Raw genomic sequence first — 17,469 nt, 5'->3', positions numbered from 1 at the left:
GAGTGCAAGATGAAATGCTTTGGCAATATGGCTTGCACCTGGAGTACTGATGAAAACTGACATCAGCACACTAAGTTATTTTGCAAAATTTAAACCTGCTCATCTTAGGTTTTTCAAAATGCTTCGACAACAAGTTAGAGATCCTAATTTGATTTTCTCTTTGGAAGAGCCATAGAGTCTGTAGACAAATATTTTCAACAGGCTGTTTAGTTTGCATGAAGTGCCCCAAGCCAGATTCTTCCTTCAAAGTTTAGCAGATGGTGTTAATAGATCAAGGTTTAAAAAACAGGCCACTTACATCAATTAATGCATATCCCTCTTCAGGCAACGGTTTTGGTGGGCCGCTATATTTGCAATTATACCGCTTCTGAGAGATTGGATCTTTCCCACATTCTCCGTACCAAACACAAGTTCCATTCAATGCAAATATCTAGAGAAAAAAAAAGTTAGGTTAATCTCAACTGGCAAGTCATAAAGTGCTAGTCACTAAAAGCAGTTTGCACAGTTTTAGGCCTGCTTTTGTCTTATTTATACATTAGAGGAAGTTTCTTTTCTGAAGACTGGCTTCTGCAGAATTTGGCAGCTTCTCACCCAAGTTGCATACCTTTATCAGCCCAAGCAGTGAACATTATCCATTAGCCCACTGAATCTGCACTGGCTCCTTCAAAGAGAAACCCAGTTAGTCCCACTCCTTGCCCATATCACCGAAACATTTCATCCTTTAAAGATTCAGTTCTTTTTGAATCTGTTCCACTATCTTGCTACTTATTGCAGTAAACTTTCCACGTCACCATCTTTCACCAATCATTTTAAATGATTTAAAATCTTTGTTATTTATTCTTCAGCCACTAGAAAAAAAGTTTACTATCTCTAAATCTCCTTCTAGCCTTTTCTGCTCAGGGAGAATAGCCCAGCCTCCCTAGTCCATTCACGTAATGGTAATTACCCCAGAACTACAACTGCAAATCCTCTCTACAGTTCCAATGTCCCCAAAAACAGGATTATGAAAGGATTTATAAAGGCTTGATCAAGAGATTATGTTGCTACTAGTGGGGGAATTCAAAGTTAAATGGGCCATAAATAGAATATTCACAACATAAAATCAATAGGAAAGTCAAGGGAAATGTCTTTGTGGTGAGAATGCTTGGAACTCACTGCAACATAGAGTAGGAGGTGAATAGCATCAGTTGCATTTAAGGTGCATCTAGATAAGTAATGAGGGAGAAAGGAATAGAAGGATGTTGGAATGAGGTAGGTGGGAGGAGGTCTGTGTGGAACATAAACACTGGCATGCACCAATTAGACTGAATGGTCTATGCGTTATAAACAGCAAAGATCAGGAAAGAGACATAATTAAACACCAAAATAAGCCAACATTTGCTGTAGTGGCTTTCTATTCTTCAGGTAGAAAAGACCACCAAATAAAGTGGATTTTGTAGTAGTTAGACAATCTGCAAGTGGAACTTTATATAACTGAATTGTTCATTTTAATAAGGAACAATAGCATGAACATAGATTTTGTTTTTAAGCTAACCAGTTCTGAAGCCACTATTGACAAGGACAGGACCAAGCCAGCCCTCACCCTAACACTGCTGATCTGCCCCCATCAGGTCAAAACCTGATGTCAAGAACAGAAATTACAAAGTGTTACTGTCCACTCCAGATGTATTTGTACTGCCAGATGTATTTGTTTAGCTGACAAATCGTTTACAGCAGGACATCCTTAACCTCTGCTTTACTCCTCAGCTTCTTCCGAAAGCCAGAGTTCAGTAAGAGTTAAACATTAACTGTTTTTAATGCAGGGAAAAGACAAGCAATATTAATATACCAACAGTTCCAAATAGCAACTCCAGGTTGGATGAGAGAGTTATTTTGTTGAGTATTGGGGGTGGTGAGGAGACAAAGGGATGGAATAGTTAAAAATCACTGTTTATTGAAAATCAGTTACAGTCAGACAGGTGCTTCCTTTGAAGAGTTCTCTCTCATCACCTGAAGCCACTGACTGACAAGTGGCCATTCACTCACCAACTTGCCAAAAAGGGAAGAGAGACAAGTTAAATCTCACTTCAATGGCCAGTTTCCTCCAAGGTTCACTTCTAGTTCTCAATAGGATTTCTGACTTTTAGGACACACTTCCCTTACTAAGAAGCCACAAGAACCTTTACCCTCCCATGTCTAATGAGCAGATGGGTTAGCAGTCACCTAGGCATGCTGCACATTAGGAACCCATAGGATTCTCAAAGGGACTGCTTAAGTCAGGTCTTGAGGATAAGGATACAAAGTCATGATTAAGCTCTCTGGCAAATATTAAAAATTCCTTTGTCATTAACAATTGAAGAGGAATATCATAAGTTATATACATTTCTCAAGTATTGGTAATCCCAAGACCAGAACATTCAAATCAAATTAATTTGAGATTGTTTGCAGGAGAAAGGAATAAGTAGACAGGTCTTTGGTCTCAGCAGGCAGGAAAGGAGCTAAGGCTGAGGACCAGCCATGATTATATTGAATGGCAGATCAGGTGAGTGTCCATATGTCTACTCCTGCTTTATCTTCTTGTTGCTAAGAAAACTGCTCAATAGACATGGGAGGATATACAATTCTTAAAGATAAGCATTAGCAGGAGTAGGCCACTTGGCCCATCAAGCCTGCTCTGCCATTCAATAAGATCATGCCTGATCTGAATATAACCTCAGCACCACATTCCCGCCTACCCCCAATAACCTTTCACCCCTTTGATAAATCAATAATCTATCTAGCTCTGCCTTAAAAATATTCGAAGGCTCTCTTCCTCAAAAGGCAGCAAAAGCAGAGTTTCAAAGAATCAAGACCCTCAGAAAAAAATTCTCATCTGTCTTAAATGAGCAACCCCTTATTTTTAAACAGTGACCCCCTAGTTCTAGATTCTCCCACAAGAGGAAACATCCTTTTCACATCCACCCTGTCCAGATCCCTCAAGATCTTAAAGGTTTCGATTAAGTCACCTCTTACTCTAAATTCCAGTGAATACAAGCCTAGTCTGCCCCACCTTTCCTCAAGACAACCCACCCATTCCTGGTACTGATCTAGTAAACTTTCTCTGAACTGCTTCTAACATTTAGATCTTTAAGATAAGGAGATCAATATTGTACACAATACTCCAGATGTGGTCTCAACAGTGCCCTGTACAACTGAAGCATAACCTCCCTGCTTTTATAATCAATTCCCCTCAATAAATGAGGTCATTCTATTAGCTTTCCCAATTACCAGCTGTATCAGCATTCTAACCTTGTGATTCATGCACTAGAACATCCACATCCCTCTGAATCTGAGTTCTGCAATCTCTCACCATTTAGATAATAAACTTCCTGCCAAAATGATGATTTCACATTTGCCCACCTGATACTCCATTTGCCAGATCTTTGCCCACTCACTTAACCTATGTCACTTTGTAGCCTCCTTACATCCTCGTCACAATTTACTTGCCTTCCTATCTTTGTGACATTAGCAAATTTAGCCACCATATCTTCTGTCCCTTCATCCAAGTTATTTGTACAAATTGTAAAAAGTTGCAGCCCCAGCACTGATCCCTGTGGCACACCACTCACAATCTGTCAACCAGAAAAAGACCCATTTATGCCAACTCTGCTTCCTGTTAGCTAAGCTATCTTCTATTCATGCCAGTGTTACCCCCTACGCCATAAGCTTTAATTTTCTGCAATAACCTTTGCTGTGGTATGTTACCAAATGCTTTCTGGAAATCTAAGTATAGTATATCCACTAGTTCCCTTTGATCTGCAGCACATTTGACACCTTGAAAAGAGCTCCAATAAATTAGTTAAACATGATTTCCCTTTTACAAAACCATGCTGATTGCCTTAAAAAAAATCCCAAGTGCCCTGCTATAACATCTTTAATAATAGCTTCTAAATTTTTCTCATGACAGATGTTAAGTTAACCAGGCTATAATTTCCTGCTTTCTGTCCCCCTCCCTTTTTTGAATAAAAAGGAGTTACATTTGCTATTTTCCAATCTAAAAAAGGAACCTTCCTCAAAGCAAGGGAATTTCGGAAAATTAAAACCAGTGCATCAATTATCTCACTATCCACTTGTGGCTAAGTAGGGGATGTTTAAGTCCTATAATGAGAACCAACAATAAACAATGCACAAAACTGGCCATATAGTGTGATTTGACCGGTCTCGAGACAGCAGCCACAGAAAACAAAGATTCAGTGTGACATACAGAAGGAACGGTTTGACAGTGATGATCTGGAATACACTGCCTGAAAAGGTGGTGGCAGGTCCAAAAGTAATTTTCTGAAAGGGAAAAAATGCCCCCTAGTTCTAGATTCCCCAACAAGGGGGAAACATCTTCCCAGCATCCTAAATTAGAGATTCACATACAAGGACTCCCAGATCCTTCTTTATACTGCAGTCTCCCCATTTAAAGATTTGATGATCAGAGAAATAGCGAGACCAGAGGGAAAGGAGCCAGGCTAATTTTGCTATTTCATTCATGAAGCAGGCGCAGGTATAACAGGTGGAATGGGTTCCTGTTGCCCACAGGAGCAGCAGACCACTGCCTTATCAAGCCTGCTCCACCGTTTGATTAGATCATTGCAGATGCAGTGTGGCCTCAACTCCCACTTTCTGCCTACCCCCATGACCCCTGATGATCAAAACAAAAAATCTAGCAGCTTTATATATTCAATGACCCCCCCGCCCCCCACCCCCCCCCAGTCTCCATGGGCATTCTTGGCTCCAGAAAGCAAGGACTAATGACCCTCAAAAAAAATCTCCTTAAATGGGTGCCCCCCTAGTTCTAGATTCCCCAACAAGGTGGGGGGGGGGGGGGGGGACATCTTTCCAGCATCCTAAATTGGAGATTCACGTACAAGGACTCCCAGATCCTTCTTTATACTGCAGTCTCCCCATTTAAAGATTCGATGATCAGAAAAATACTGAGACCATAGGGTTAATGCATTCTAAACACAGCTGTTCTGCTGATGACAACCTTGCACTGTCTTGCAAGTCATGATCTCACCCTTCATTTAATACGAGAGGATTTTAAACAAAAAAAAAAACCCACTTTCTTAAAAAAGACTAGCCAATGCTACCCTTGGCCCAGACACCCATTGCAGATGGTCCAACTCCTCCCAACATGACAAGGAGTGGTTTCAATGGCAAAGCCACAGATCACGAGGTATCCTGTACACACGGGGCGCGTGAACTCCAGGGCAGTGAGCAAACCCGCCCGATCAGGCCATAGGGCCGGGGGTGGGGTGGGGTGGGGGGGGGGTGTGGTGACAGATGAGTCACGTGTGGGCCTGAGGCCAGTTCACTCCTTCGCGCTTGCGCGGGGGGGAAGAAAGAGAGGAGAAGAAGTAAAGATGCGTCAGTCAACCTTGACTACAGTAACTGGGCATCCAACACGGTCCCGATATCCGACAGCGAAACACCAACCCCTTCCCCCACCCCCGAAAAAAAAAAATCGACCCGTCCACACACCACGACTGAGTCAGTCAGTCGGTCGGTCGGTCGGTCACCCCGGGAGGAAATCAGGCGACAAGCTCGCGCATATCCGATCAAAGCCGGTTAATTTACATCGCTCCACCAGCGAAATAAAGGCAGCAGCCGACACGTTCACACACACACACACACATAAACACCTCCCGGCGGTTAAGCCGGCTACTTTACACCGCCGACTCGACTCGACTCGACACGATAACCCGGCACGACGGTCTGCAATAAGCCGGTTAGGTTCGACAGCCTTTCCCGTCCAACGGAACCGTTCCAGCGGCTTCTCGAGTCCCGCCGCCGCCGGCACAGGCGCGCGCGCGCGCGCGCGCACACAGACCGGGACAGCAGCCGCTGCCTCCGCCGCCGCCGCCGCCGCCGCTCGAGAGGCAGTTGGACTGGCGGCCGTTAGGTTTAAAGGCGCAGCGCGGCGGCTCGCGCCACTCACCGAATGTTCTGGAAGCATCAGGATCACCAGCTGCAGCAGCGCGGCGGCGGCGGCCGTACCCGTACCGCCGCTCAGGCTCTTCATGACAGCCGCTCGGGATCCCCACGGTGAGTGAGTCCGTGCACTGCTTGACAGAAATACCTGCTGGTTTTGAACACACACTAACTTCGCCCTGTCCGCCGTCCTCTTTTTTTTTCTCTCTTGTAATTATAAATTGATCCCTCCTCTCCCCGGCGGAGCAAATGAAGATAAAATGCCCGCCCACCCGCAGCTCCTCCTCCAACACCAATCAACCCTTCACACACACACACACCCACACACAGCCGGACCCAGCCCGGAAATTCATCAGATTTAAAGCCCTCCCGTTTCCCACTCCAGAGACTTGAGCTAAAAATCTAGACTGAGACTTCCAGGGCCGCACGGAGGGAGTGCCGCACTGTCGTCGGAGGGTCAGTACCGAGGGAGTGCCGCACTGTCGTCGGAGGGTCAGTACCGAGGGAGTGCCGCACTGTCGTCGGAGGGTCAGTACCGAGGGGGTGCCGCACTGTCGTCGGAGAGTCAGTACCGAGGGAGTGCCGCACTGTCGTCGGAGGGTCAGTACCGAGGGGGTGCCGCACTGTCGTCGGAGGGTCAGTACCGAGGGGGTGCCGCACTGTCGTCGGAGGGTCAGTACCGAGGGAGTGCCGCACTGTCGTCGGAGGGTCAGTACCGAGGGGGTGCCGCACTGTCGTCGGAGGGTCAGTACCGAGGGAGTGCCGCACTGTCGTCGGAGGGTCAGTACCGAGGGAGTGCCGCACTGTCGTCGGAGGGTCAGTACCGAGGGGGTGCCGCACTGTCGTCGGAGGGTCAGTACCGAGGGAGTGCCGCACTGTCGTCGGAGAGTCAGTACCGAGGGAGTGCCGCACTGTCGGAAAGTCAATACCGAGGGAGTGCCGCACTGTCGGAAAGTCAATACCGAGGGAGTGCCGCACTGTCGGAAAGTCAATACCGAGGGAGTGCCGCACTGCTGGAGGGTCAGTACTGAGGGAATGATTCACTACACAATCCCATCTACACACAAGCATAGAAGAGGAGCAGGAGTAGGCCATTCACCCCTTCGAGCCTGCTCCGCCATTCATTATGATCATGGCTGATCCTCTATATCCACGCCATATTCCCGCTTTCTCTCCATACCCCTTGATGCCCCTAATATCCAAAATTTATCAATTTATTTCTTGAATCAGTGACCTGGCCTCCCCAGCCTTCTGTGATAGAGAATTCCACAGATTGACCACCCTCTGAGTGAAGAAATTTTTCCTTATTTCAGTCCATATCCTGAGACTGTGGCCCCTGGTTCTACATTCCCAAACCAGGGGAAACATCCTCTTTGTACCCAGTCTGTCTAGCCCTGTTAGAATTTTATGTTTCAATCAGATCCCCTCTCATTCTTCGAAACTCTGGTGAATACAGGCCTAATTGAACCAATCTCTCCTCGTACAACAGTCCTGCCATCCTTGGTATCAGCCTAGTGAACCTTCACTGCACTCCTGCTATGGCAAGCATCTCCTTTCTTAGGTAGAGAGGCCAAAACTGCACGCAATACTCCAGGTGTGGTCTCACCAAGGCCCTGTATAACTGCAATAAGACATCCTTACTTCTGAACTTAAATCCTCTGGCAATGAAGGCCAACATTATAAGTGTGAGGTGATGCACTTGGGCAGGACAAACAAGGCACGGGAATACACGATGAATGGTGGGACCTTGGGAAGTACCGAGGATCAGAGGGACCTTGGTGTGCATGTCCACCGGTCCATTAAGATAGCAGGGCAGGTAGATAAGGTGATTAAGAAAGCATATGGGATACTTGCCTTTATTAGCCAAGGCATAGAATATAAGAGCAGGGAGGTTATGCTGGAACTGTATAAAACGCTGGTTAAGCCACAGCTAGAGTATTGCATGCAGTTCTGGAATCTGCATTATAGGAAGGATGTGATTGCACTAGAGAAAGTGCAGAGGAGATTTACCAGAATGTTGCCTGGGCTGGAGAGTTTTAGTTATGAGGAGAGATTGGATGGACTGGGGTTACTTTCCCTGGAGCAGAGGAGATTGAGGGGGGGACATGATTGAGGTGTATAATATTATGAGGAGCATATATAGGGTAGACAGGAAGGAACTTTTCCCCTTGGTGGAGGGATCAATACCAGGGGTCATAGATTTAAGGTAAGGGGCAGGAGGTTTAGAGGGATGTGAGGAAGAATCTTTTCACCCAGAGGTTGGTGGGAATCTGGAACTCACTGCCTGAAAGAGTGGTAGAGGCAGAAACCCTCATAACATTTAAGAAGTATTTGGATGTGCACTTGCGATGCCATAGCATACAAGGCTATAGGCCTCGTGTTGGAAAATGGGATTAGAATAGGTAGGTACTTGATTGACCGGCACAGACACAATGGGCCGAAGGGTCTTTTTCTGTGCTGTAGATCTCTATGACACTATGAACATACCATTTGCCTTTCTAATTTCTTGCTGCACCTGCCTATTTGCTTTCATTGACTGGCGTACAAGGACACCCAGATCCTTTTGTACACCCACATTTCCCAACATAGCACCATTTAAATAATACCCCGCCTTTCTGTTCTTCACACCAAAGTATATAACTTCACATTTATCCACGCTATACTGTATCTACCATGTCTTTGTCCACACCCAACTTGTCTAAATTGCCCTGAAGCCTCCTTGCATCCTCCTCACAACCCCGCCCAGTTTTGTGTCATCAGGAAACTTGGAAATATTGCATTTGGTTCCCACATCCAAGTCATTTATACATATCGTGAATAGCTGGGGCACAAGCACTGATCCCTGTGGTACACCACTAGTCACCGCCTGCCACCTGGAAAAAGATCCATTTATTCCCACTCTCTGTTTGCGGTCTGACAACCAATTCTCAATCCAAGCCAGAATATCACCCCCAATCCCATGTGCTTTAATTTTGCCCACCAGCCTCTTGTGTGGGATAAAAGCAAAAAACTGCGGATGCTGGAAATCCCGTTGCAGAGAGGGCGGGGAAGGAGGAGGACCTTCTTGTGAACCTGCTCCTGGGCCTGGCCAAGTTGGCCATCAACAACAGGCAGTGGTTGATCGAAGGGGTTGTCCGGCCTGACTACCTCTCTTCCATGGTCATATTCGTGGCCGGGTGCCCCTGGAGAGGTGTTCACTGGCACAATTAAGGCCTTCCATGCCTGATGGACACCAACAGGCTGGGGTGTTTTATTGACCCCTTTAATCACGTTTCAATTTGAATTTTGTAAGTTTTCTTTAAGATTTTGCTTTTCTTTTTGCAGTATCCCTTTAAGAGGCTGCTTTTTTACGTTGTCCCCGATTTGTTAAGTTAGCTTCATTGGTTTAATTCAAAATAGTTTCGTCTTATGAGACAGAAGACAGTCACTAACACCTTAGCTATTTACCACAGTGAAACCAGAGTAGATTCCAGCTATTGGGCTCGAACTCAATCCTGCTAGTGAGGGATCTTGTCCATGTTAGGGCCCCATAAACATGACATTGGCTTTGGCAGCTATCTGTCGGAGAGGTGGATGTAGGGAGAAAGTTGTGATGTTGGAGAGTAGGATCCCAGTCAACAGTGGCTTATATTATTCTTGTGGAGCTGGAAGGAGCACTCCTGGACTCACACACATAATTTTAACACTTTGCTTTTTGAGCCTCTTCGGCTTTATTGTTACTTTTTACTCAGCAAAGCACCATGGCATATGATCCAAGATTAAAGTTAACACCTGAAATAATTAAAGTCATGTTAAGGCTAGAGGACAGAGGCTGCAAACAATATATTGACAGTGAATGAAACAGGGCTCTGATTTTCATAGATTAATAGAAAAGTCCTGCGTGTTTCAGGTGATTGCCACCACCACCCAGCAGAAATCCCCAAGAAAAATGTGGAATGGTTAGTCTTCCACTTCATTTTAAATCCGCTAGCAGCAGGTTTCTGCCAGGCAGAGGGAATTAGAAACTCCAATCAGATTGGTAGTCTCTGCCTAGAATTTCTGACGTAATATGGCCTGATGAGCAGTGCTGTTGAAATGTGGGAGGAGCCTAAAATTTGCAATTGAGGAAACCAGTCAGTTAAGCTAGACACACTCACTTGTTACCTCAGTAATGACATTTTAAACAGTTGAAAGGTATGTTACAATGTTTGTTTTGTAATACAGCAATAGAAGGGACTGAGACACATTTGTAGATAGCAGCAGTAATACCTGGTGAAAACCTACATCCTTAGAATGAGCGAAACTCATTTTTGATTTGATCAAATATATCACTGCCTATTGGCTTTTCACTAATCATTTTTATTGTTGAGTGTTTCCAGCATTTTCTGTTTTTCTTAACTTTATAATTTTTTTTCCTCTTAAGTGTTCATTTATATAACTGGGAGATTAAGTGACAGGCAGGACCTCTTAAGTATGCCTTACTTAAAGTCATCCAAAACTGTGAAAGGCTTGAGATAGAACTAGGGACCACAGTCTCAGGATAAGGAGTTCGCCATTTCGGACTGAGATGAGAAATTTCTTCACTCAGCGGATAGTGAATTTTTGAAATTCTCTACCCCAGAGAGCTGTGGATACTCAGTCAAGACATTGATCATTGAATTTTTGGACTCTCAGGAAATCTGAAATGGTGTAGTGGTATTGTTGCTGGACTGGTAATCCAGAGACATGCTCTGGGAACCCGGGTTTGAATCCTGCCACGGTGGAATTTAAATTCAATAAAAATCTGGAATAAAAACTTGGATGATGACTATGAAACATTTTTCAATTATTGTAAAAACCCATCTGGTACACAAATGCCCTTTAGGGAAGGAAATCTGTCATCCTTACCCTGGTCTGGCCTACGTATGACACCAGATCCACCAGCAACTCTTACATGCACTTTGAAATAGCCTAGCAAGCCACTCAGTTGTATCAAACCATGGCTAAAAGTCACAAAAAAGGAATGAAACCGGACGGATCATCCGGCTTCGACCTAGGCACTGGAAACAACAAGGGCAAACTCAGCCCTGTCGACCCTGCAAAGCCCTCCTTACTAATGTCTGGAGGCTAGTGCCAAAATTGGGAGAGCTGTCTCAGACTAGTCAAGCAACAGCCTGACACAGTCATCCTCATGGAATCATATCTTACAGACAATGGGCTGAATTTTGTGCTTGACTGGCGGGTGAGCCCGACTGACTCGGTGGCGGACGGGCAGCCGATCCCTGCTGCCGTAACAGGCCACGCCGCCATTTTAAACAGGAGTGCCAATTAAGGCCCGCCCAGCGGGGTACTGACTCCCGTGTTCATCGGGAAAATTAAATCGGCGGCGGGCGTGTTCAGACTGCCGGTTCCAATGGGGAACCGACAGTCTGTATAAAGAGCGGCCAGGCAGCCTCCTTTAGGCTGCCATGGCCAGTCATCGGGCAGCACAAGAGGTGAGGGCAGAGGAGTGGGGCGGGGGGGGGGCAGGCTGCAGGGTAGGCCATTGGGGGGCCACTGTGCCCCTCGGTTCTCAGATGCCTGCCTTGCTGTCCTCCTCGAAGAGGCATCCAACTATCAGGATGTCTTGTTTCCAGGGGATGGGAGGAAGAGGGCCCCCCATGTCACCAGGCAGATGTGGCAGGAGGTGGCGGAAGCTGTTAGCTCTTATGATGATGTGCGGTGCACCGGAACGGAGTGCCGCAAGCACTTCAATGATTTGTTGCGCTCTGGAAGGGTGAGTACCATGTCAGCGTTGGCCATTTGACCCAACAGGTATCCTTAGCCTTTGAGGACCCCCCCCCCCTCCCCCCCATCAGCCCCCACGTCTTAGTGTCGTCACTGCATCGGGCAGTTGGCACACGCTGGGTGGACAAACGGGTAGTGACCATGCTTACATCAGCCTTAGTGGTTGAGGAGAAGATGGGTTCTCCCTGCAGCATATGTTGTTTTTTGCATTTAAGTAGTCTAGGGGCAACTGCAGAGGAGGCAGCTAGACACAAACTCAGAACTCCAGCACATGTCTTATTGATGGTGATGAGATGGTGGAAGGGGAGCCTCACGGTGTCGTGGCCAAGAGCCATCTGCTGGCCTTAGCACCGCACCTAGTTGCGCCTCCTTGCCATGGGTGCTAAGACCCGTGTGTTATTCAAAGTGATGGACACCAAATGTGTCCAAGGTGGCCATTGGGGGAGGGGGTTGGGACCAGCCGTACTATCTTCTGGGGACTGATCACCAGTAGTGTGGACAGGAGCTGCTGGAGGCCTCAGATGGGCGACTATGGTAGGGGTGCAGCATGCGTGTGCAGAGTACATGAGCAATCAGCCCCAATAAATGCTCTTCTATGTTCTGCAGGCAAAAACTGAGAGCAATATGCGGGAGCGGCAGCGAACTGGTGGTGGGCATGCCGTGCTGCAGCGCCTCACCACTATGAGGAGCAGGCCATGGAGCTGGGGAGGAGGCAGGTGGCCAGGTCGGTAGGTGTCGGCGAGGCTGGGGTCCAGCAGCCAGGTATTTGAGGGCCACAGTTCCATCCACCCTGTCTCCCCACCATCCAAAGTACTGATGGTTACTGCAATTGTTAATGCAGTAACACTGCTCATTCAGACTGATACAGTCAGACTTGTGGGTCATACACAAAGGTCCCTTGACCCCTTGAGGATGCGTGTCTTTAGCACTTTCCAAAGTCGCCTTATCCCATTTGTGACCACTATCCCCATGGCCTAACATGCCATGGCATCGCAGCTGCACATCCAAAGACTTATTGCATCTTAGGAGGGTTTGTACCTCCACCACCCTTTCAGCCAGTACGTCCCACATTACTCTGTCCAAAAGATCCTCAGCACCTGTCAACCTCATGGCACTCAACTTAAATAAATGTCACCACGTTAGTCATCCCCGCGCCAAGGGGAAATGTTGCCTTCTGTCTACCCGTTCTATGCCCCTCATGACGGTATTGAGGTCAATAATGTGACCTGTCAATCTCCTGTGCGCCATGGCAAATGTTGCAAGTGTATGCAATGTTTCCTCATCACTCCAACTCTACAGGCCAGCACGTGTCCAGGTTAGGAACCTCTGCACTCTCCCCACTCCAATGTCATCCCTCCCATGAAGCTCAGGTCACAACTGAACGCAGAAGTGTAGATGTGGCCTCGACAGTGTTTTCTACACTTGCAACATGACCTCCCTTTTCCTACCTTCTATTCCTCGGCTAATAAAGGCAAGTCTGGCTTCAACCTTGTTAAATGCCTAATGTTCCTGTTCTTAACAGATCTGTCCAGCAAGATCCCTGTAATTGTCGTGACTTCCCACGGTCCTACCATTACTCATGTATTCCCATACCTTGCTTGTCTTGCCCAAGTGCTTAACCGAACACATATTTACATAACATTCCATGTGGCATTCCTTAGGCCATCTGACCAGCCTGTCTGTATGCGCCTGTAATGTTTGGGCCTCCTCTTGACTATTTACTACACCACCAATGTTCGTCCCCTTAGGTTCTTGAAGGGTGAGCGACTTATGAGGCTAGGGGGGGAAGGGATGAAAGTTGTTACTGACTGAACGCTAACTGATACACTGTCCTTGTTGTTAATTTCAGCATCACCACCGCATGGCCGCCAACAACACGTCCAGAGCACCCCCCTCCACACCTGAGGGCCAAGACTCGCAACTTGCATCACACCCTTTCAGCGAACCAGGCACCAGCGCAGCGACAAACATTTTGGTGGGGATTATTACGTCGGCTAGTGTCCTGGGGCACAGTGGAGGAGATGGCACAGACAGAGAGTGCCAATGGCGCCAGCAGCCAGAGGACTGCAGGGACCAGGCACATGCTGAGTCCGGCAGTGATGATGTGCCTCTGGAGATGTCAGCCATGCAGCAGCTGCAGGACAAGTGGCAGGGTGGGTGGAAGCATCTGGCAGGGTTGCATGAGGGTGTGTTTCATTTGGCCTCTGTGGTGGAGGTGTCCAGGCAGAATGTCAGTGACTGAGCTGGCCAAGTCCTAAAGGACATAGCTGCTAGACTGGGTCTACAGCAGGTGGTGAAGGAACCAACATGAGGGAAAAAAATACTTGACCTCATCCTCGCCAACCTGCCTGCCATGACAGTATCGGTAGGAGTGACCACCACACAGTTGTTGTGGAGATGAAATCCCGCTTTCACTCATTGCAGATACCCCCAGCGTGTTGTGTGGCACTACCACTGTGCTAAATGGGATAGATTTCGAACAGATCTAGCAGTTCAAGACTGGGCATCCATGAGGTGCCATGAGGGCCATTATCAGCAGCAGAATTGCACCCGAACACAATCTGTAACCTCATGGCCCGGTATCCCCCATTCTACCATTGCCATCAAGCCAGGGGATCAACCCTGGTTCAATGAAGAGTGCAGGAGAGTGCACGCCAGGAGCAACACCAGGCATAACTAAGAATGAGGTGTTAACTGGGTGAAGCTATAACACAGGACTACTTGCATGCCAAACAGCATAAGCAGCAACTGATAGACAGGAGCTAAATGATCCACAACCAACAGATCAGATCTTGGCTCTGCAGTCCTGCCATATCCAGTCACGAATGGTGGTGGACAATGGAGGAAGAGGCTCCCCTTCTCAATGATGGAGAGGCCAGCACATCAATGCAAAAGATAAGGCTGAAGCATTTGCTACAATCTTAAGCCAGAAGTGCTGAATGGATGATCCATCTTGGCCTCCTCCAGAGGTCCCCTGCATCGCAGAAGCAAGTCTTCAACCAATTCAATTCACTCCACGTGATATCAAGCAACGGCTGAAAGCACTGGATACTGCAAAGGCTATGAGCCCTGACAATATTCCGGCAAAAATACTGAAGACTTGTGCTCCCGAACTTGCCACGCCCCTAACCAAGGTGTTCCAGTACAGCTACAATACTGGCATCTAACTGGCTATGTGAAAAATTGCCCAGATATGTCATGTCAACAAAAAGCAGGACAAATCCAACCAGACCATTTACCACCCCATCAGTCTACTCTCGATCATCAGTAAAGTAATGGAAGGGGTCATCAGTAGTGCTATCAAGCGACTCTTGCTTAGCAATAACCTGCTCACTGACACCCAGTTTGGGTTCCGCCAGGGCCACATAGCTCCTAACCTCAATACAGCCTTGGCTCAAACATGGACAAAAGAGTTGAACTCCCGAGGTGAGGTGAGGATGACTGCCCTTGACATCAAGGCCGCATTTGACCGAGTGTGGCATCAAGGAGCCCTAGCAAAATTGGATCAATGGGAATCAGGGGGAAAGCTCTCCCCTGGTTGGAGTCATATCTAGCACAAAGGAAGATGGGTGTGGTTGTTGGAGGTCAGTCATCTCAGCTCCAGGACATCACTGCAGGAATTCCTCAGGATAGTGTCCTAGTGTCTACAGCTGCTTCATCAATGACCTTTCTCCCACCATACAGTCAGAAATGGGGATGTTCGCTGATGATTCCACAATGTTCAGCACCATTCGTGACTCCTCAGATACTGAAGCAGTCCATGTCCAAATGCAGCAAGACCTGGACAATATCCAGGCTTGGACTGACAAGTGGCAAGTAACATTTGTGCCACACAAGTGTCAGGCAATGACTATCTCCAACAAGAGAGAATCCAACCATCTTCCCTTGACATTCAATGGCATTACCATTACTGAAGCCCCCACTGTCAACATCCTGGGGGTTACCATTGACCAGGAACTAAAGTCAGAAGAAACATCAGTCAGAAGAAAGGTGTCAGGCAGGTAGTCAGGAAATCCCCAGGGTGCATCTCGCTCAAGAACCATTTTTGTGTTGGAAATGGTCCCTGTGGAGCATGGCACTGTGAGTGGCTGAGCTGCACAGTGGGGTGGAGGAAAAAGAGGGGAAGAGCAATAGTGGTAGGAGACTCAATAGTAAGGGGAACAGACAGGCGTTTCTGCGGCCGTAGACGTGACTCCAGGATGGTATATTGCCTCCCTGGTGCCAGGGTCCAGGATGTCACTGAATGGCTGCAGGGCAATCTAAAGGGCAAACAGACAGAGATCATGGTACATATTGGTACCAACGACATAGGTAGAAAGAGGGATGAGGTCCTGCAAGCAGAATTTAGGGAGCTAGGAAACAGATTAAAAAACAGGACCTCAAAGATAGTAATCTCTGGATTACTTCCGGTGCCACGTGCTAGTGAGTATAGAAATAGGAGGTTAGTCCAGATGAATGCGAGGCTGGAGAGATAGTGCAGGAGGGAGGGCTTTAGATTTCTGGGACATTTGGACTGTTTCTGGGACCTGTACAAGGCGGATAGATTGCACCTGAACCGGAATGGGACTAACATCCTTGCAGGGAGGGTTGCTAGTGCTGTTGGGGAGGATTTAAACTAACTTGGCAGGGGGATGGGATCCTGAGAGGAGGTTCAGCAGGGGGAGATGCACAGCCAAAATTAGAAGAGAGAGCGAGTGAGTCTGGAAGGCATAGAAATTATAGGCCAGTTAAGGCACAAGGGAGTTTGCCAAGGTTGGATGGTATTTACTTTAATGCAAGGAGTTTGACAGATAAGGCAAACAATTTGAGGGCACAAATGAACACATGAAAGTATGATATTGTTGCTGTCACAGAGACATGGTTCAGAGAGGGTCAGGATTGGCAGCGCAATATTTCAGGTTATATGGTCTTCAGGCGAGAAGGGAAGGAGGTAAAAGAGGGAGAGGGTATCGCAATATTGATGAAAGAATCAATTACAGCCGTAAGGAGGGATGATACTTTAGAAGGCTCCTCAAATGGAGCCATATGGGTAGAACTGAAAAACAAAAAAGGAGCAATCACATTGTTGGAAGTGTACTACAGGCCCCTAAACAGTCAGAGAGAAATAGAAGAGCAGATATGTAGGCAAATTTCAGAGAAGTGTAAAAATAATAGGGTAGTAATGGTGGGGGATTTCAACTTCCCCAACATTAACTGGGTTAGTCATGGTGTGATAGGTTTAGAGGGAGCGGAATTCTTTAAGTGCATCCAGGAGAACTTTTGAAGCCAGTATGTAGAAGGCCCTACAAGAGAGGGGGTGGTCTTGGACTTAATTTTAGGGAATGAAGCCGGGCAAGTGGTAGAGATACCAGTGGGGGAGCATTTTGCCGATAGTGATCATAACTCCGTTAGATTCAAGGTTGTTATGGAAAAGGACTAGGATGGGCCAGAAATCAGTGTTCTAAATTAGGGGAAGGCCGATCTTAATAAGATCAGATATGACTTGGCAACATCCTGGTAAATCTCTTCCGCACTCTCTCTAGTGCAATCACATCCTTCCTACAATGCGGATTCCAGAACTGTACGCAATACTCTTGCTCTTCTAGATGCATTTTAAGAATTCCGCTCCCTCTAAACCTTTCACGCTGTGACTAACCCAGTTAATATTGGGAAGTTGAAGTCCCCCACTATTACTACCCTATTATTTTTACACTTCTGTTTTGTCTTATATATGTTGGCAAATTTCAGAGAAGTGTAAGTCAGGAGTGTGATGGAATACTCCCCACTTGCCTGGATGAGTGCAGCTTC

At 47.1% G+C, this 17,469-nt stretch overlaps 1 protein-coding gene and 1 long non-coding RNA gene across 4 annotated transcripts in view; one reads left to right on the top strand and one right to left on the bottom strand.

The window, feature by feature from the left end:
- npc1 (Niemann-Pick disease, type C1) overlaps nucleotides 1–6,133 on the bottom strand; it is a 36,373-nt gene extending 30,240 nt beyond the window's left edge. The window contains exons 1-2 of one of the 3 annotated variants that reach the window (XM_041190485.1): nucleotides 5,945–6,133; nucleotides 299–430 (exon numbers count right to left, since the gene is read on the bottom strand). In XM_041190485.1, coding sequence (XP_041046419.1) covers nucleotides 299–430; nucleotides 5,945–6,028 — 216 coding nt within the window. In that variant the 5' untranslated portion in view covers nucleotides 6,029–6,133. Of the gene's footprint in view, nucleotides 1–298; nucleotides 431–5,640; nucleotides 5,797–5,944 lie in introns of those variants that run through there. The other 2 variants (XM_041190488.1, XM_041190486.1) reach the window with 2 other exon arrangements.
- LOC121279330 lies at nucleotides 5,926–14,241 on the top strand. The gene is made up of 3 exons (XR_005943364.1): nucleotides 5,926–6,051; nucleotides 12,289–12,406; nucleotides 13,532–14,241. It is a non-coding gene; the product is annotated as an uncharacterized LOC121279330 (long non-coding RNA).
- The last annotated feature ends 3,228 nt before the right edge of the window (nucleotides 14,242–17,469 follow it).

Source organism: Carcharodon carcharias, chromosome 6 (assembly GCF_017639515.1).
Source record: "Carcharodon carcharias isolate sCarCar2 chromosome 6, sCarCar2.pri, whole genome shotgun sequence".
NCBI classification, from domain to species: domain Eukaryota; kingdom Metazoa; phylum Chordata; class Chondrichthyes; order Lamniformes; family Lamnidae; genus Carcharodon; species Carcharodon carcharias.
The sequence above is the reverse complement of the archived record's forward strand: the minus strand, read 5'-3'. Positions and strand labels throughout refer to the sequence as shown.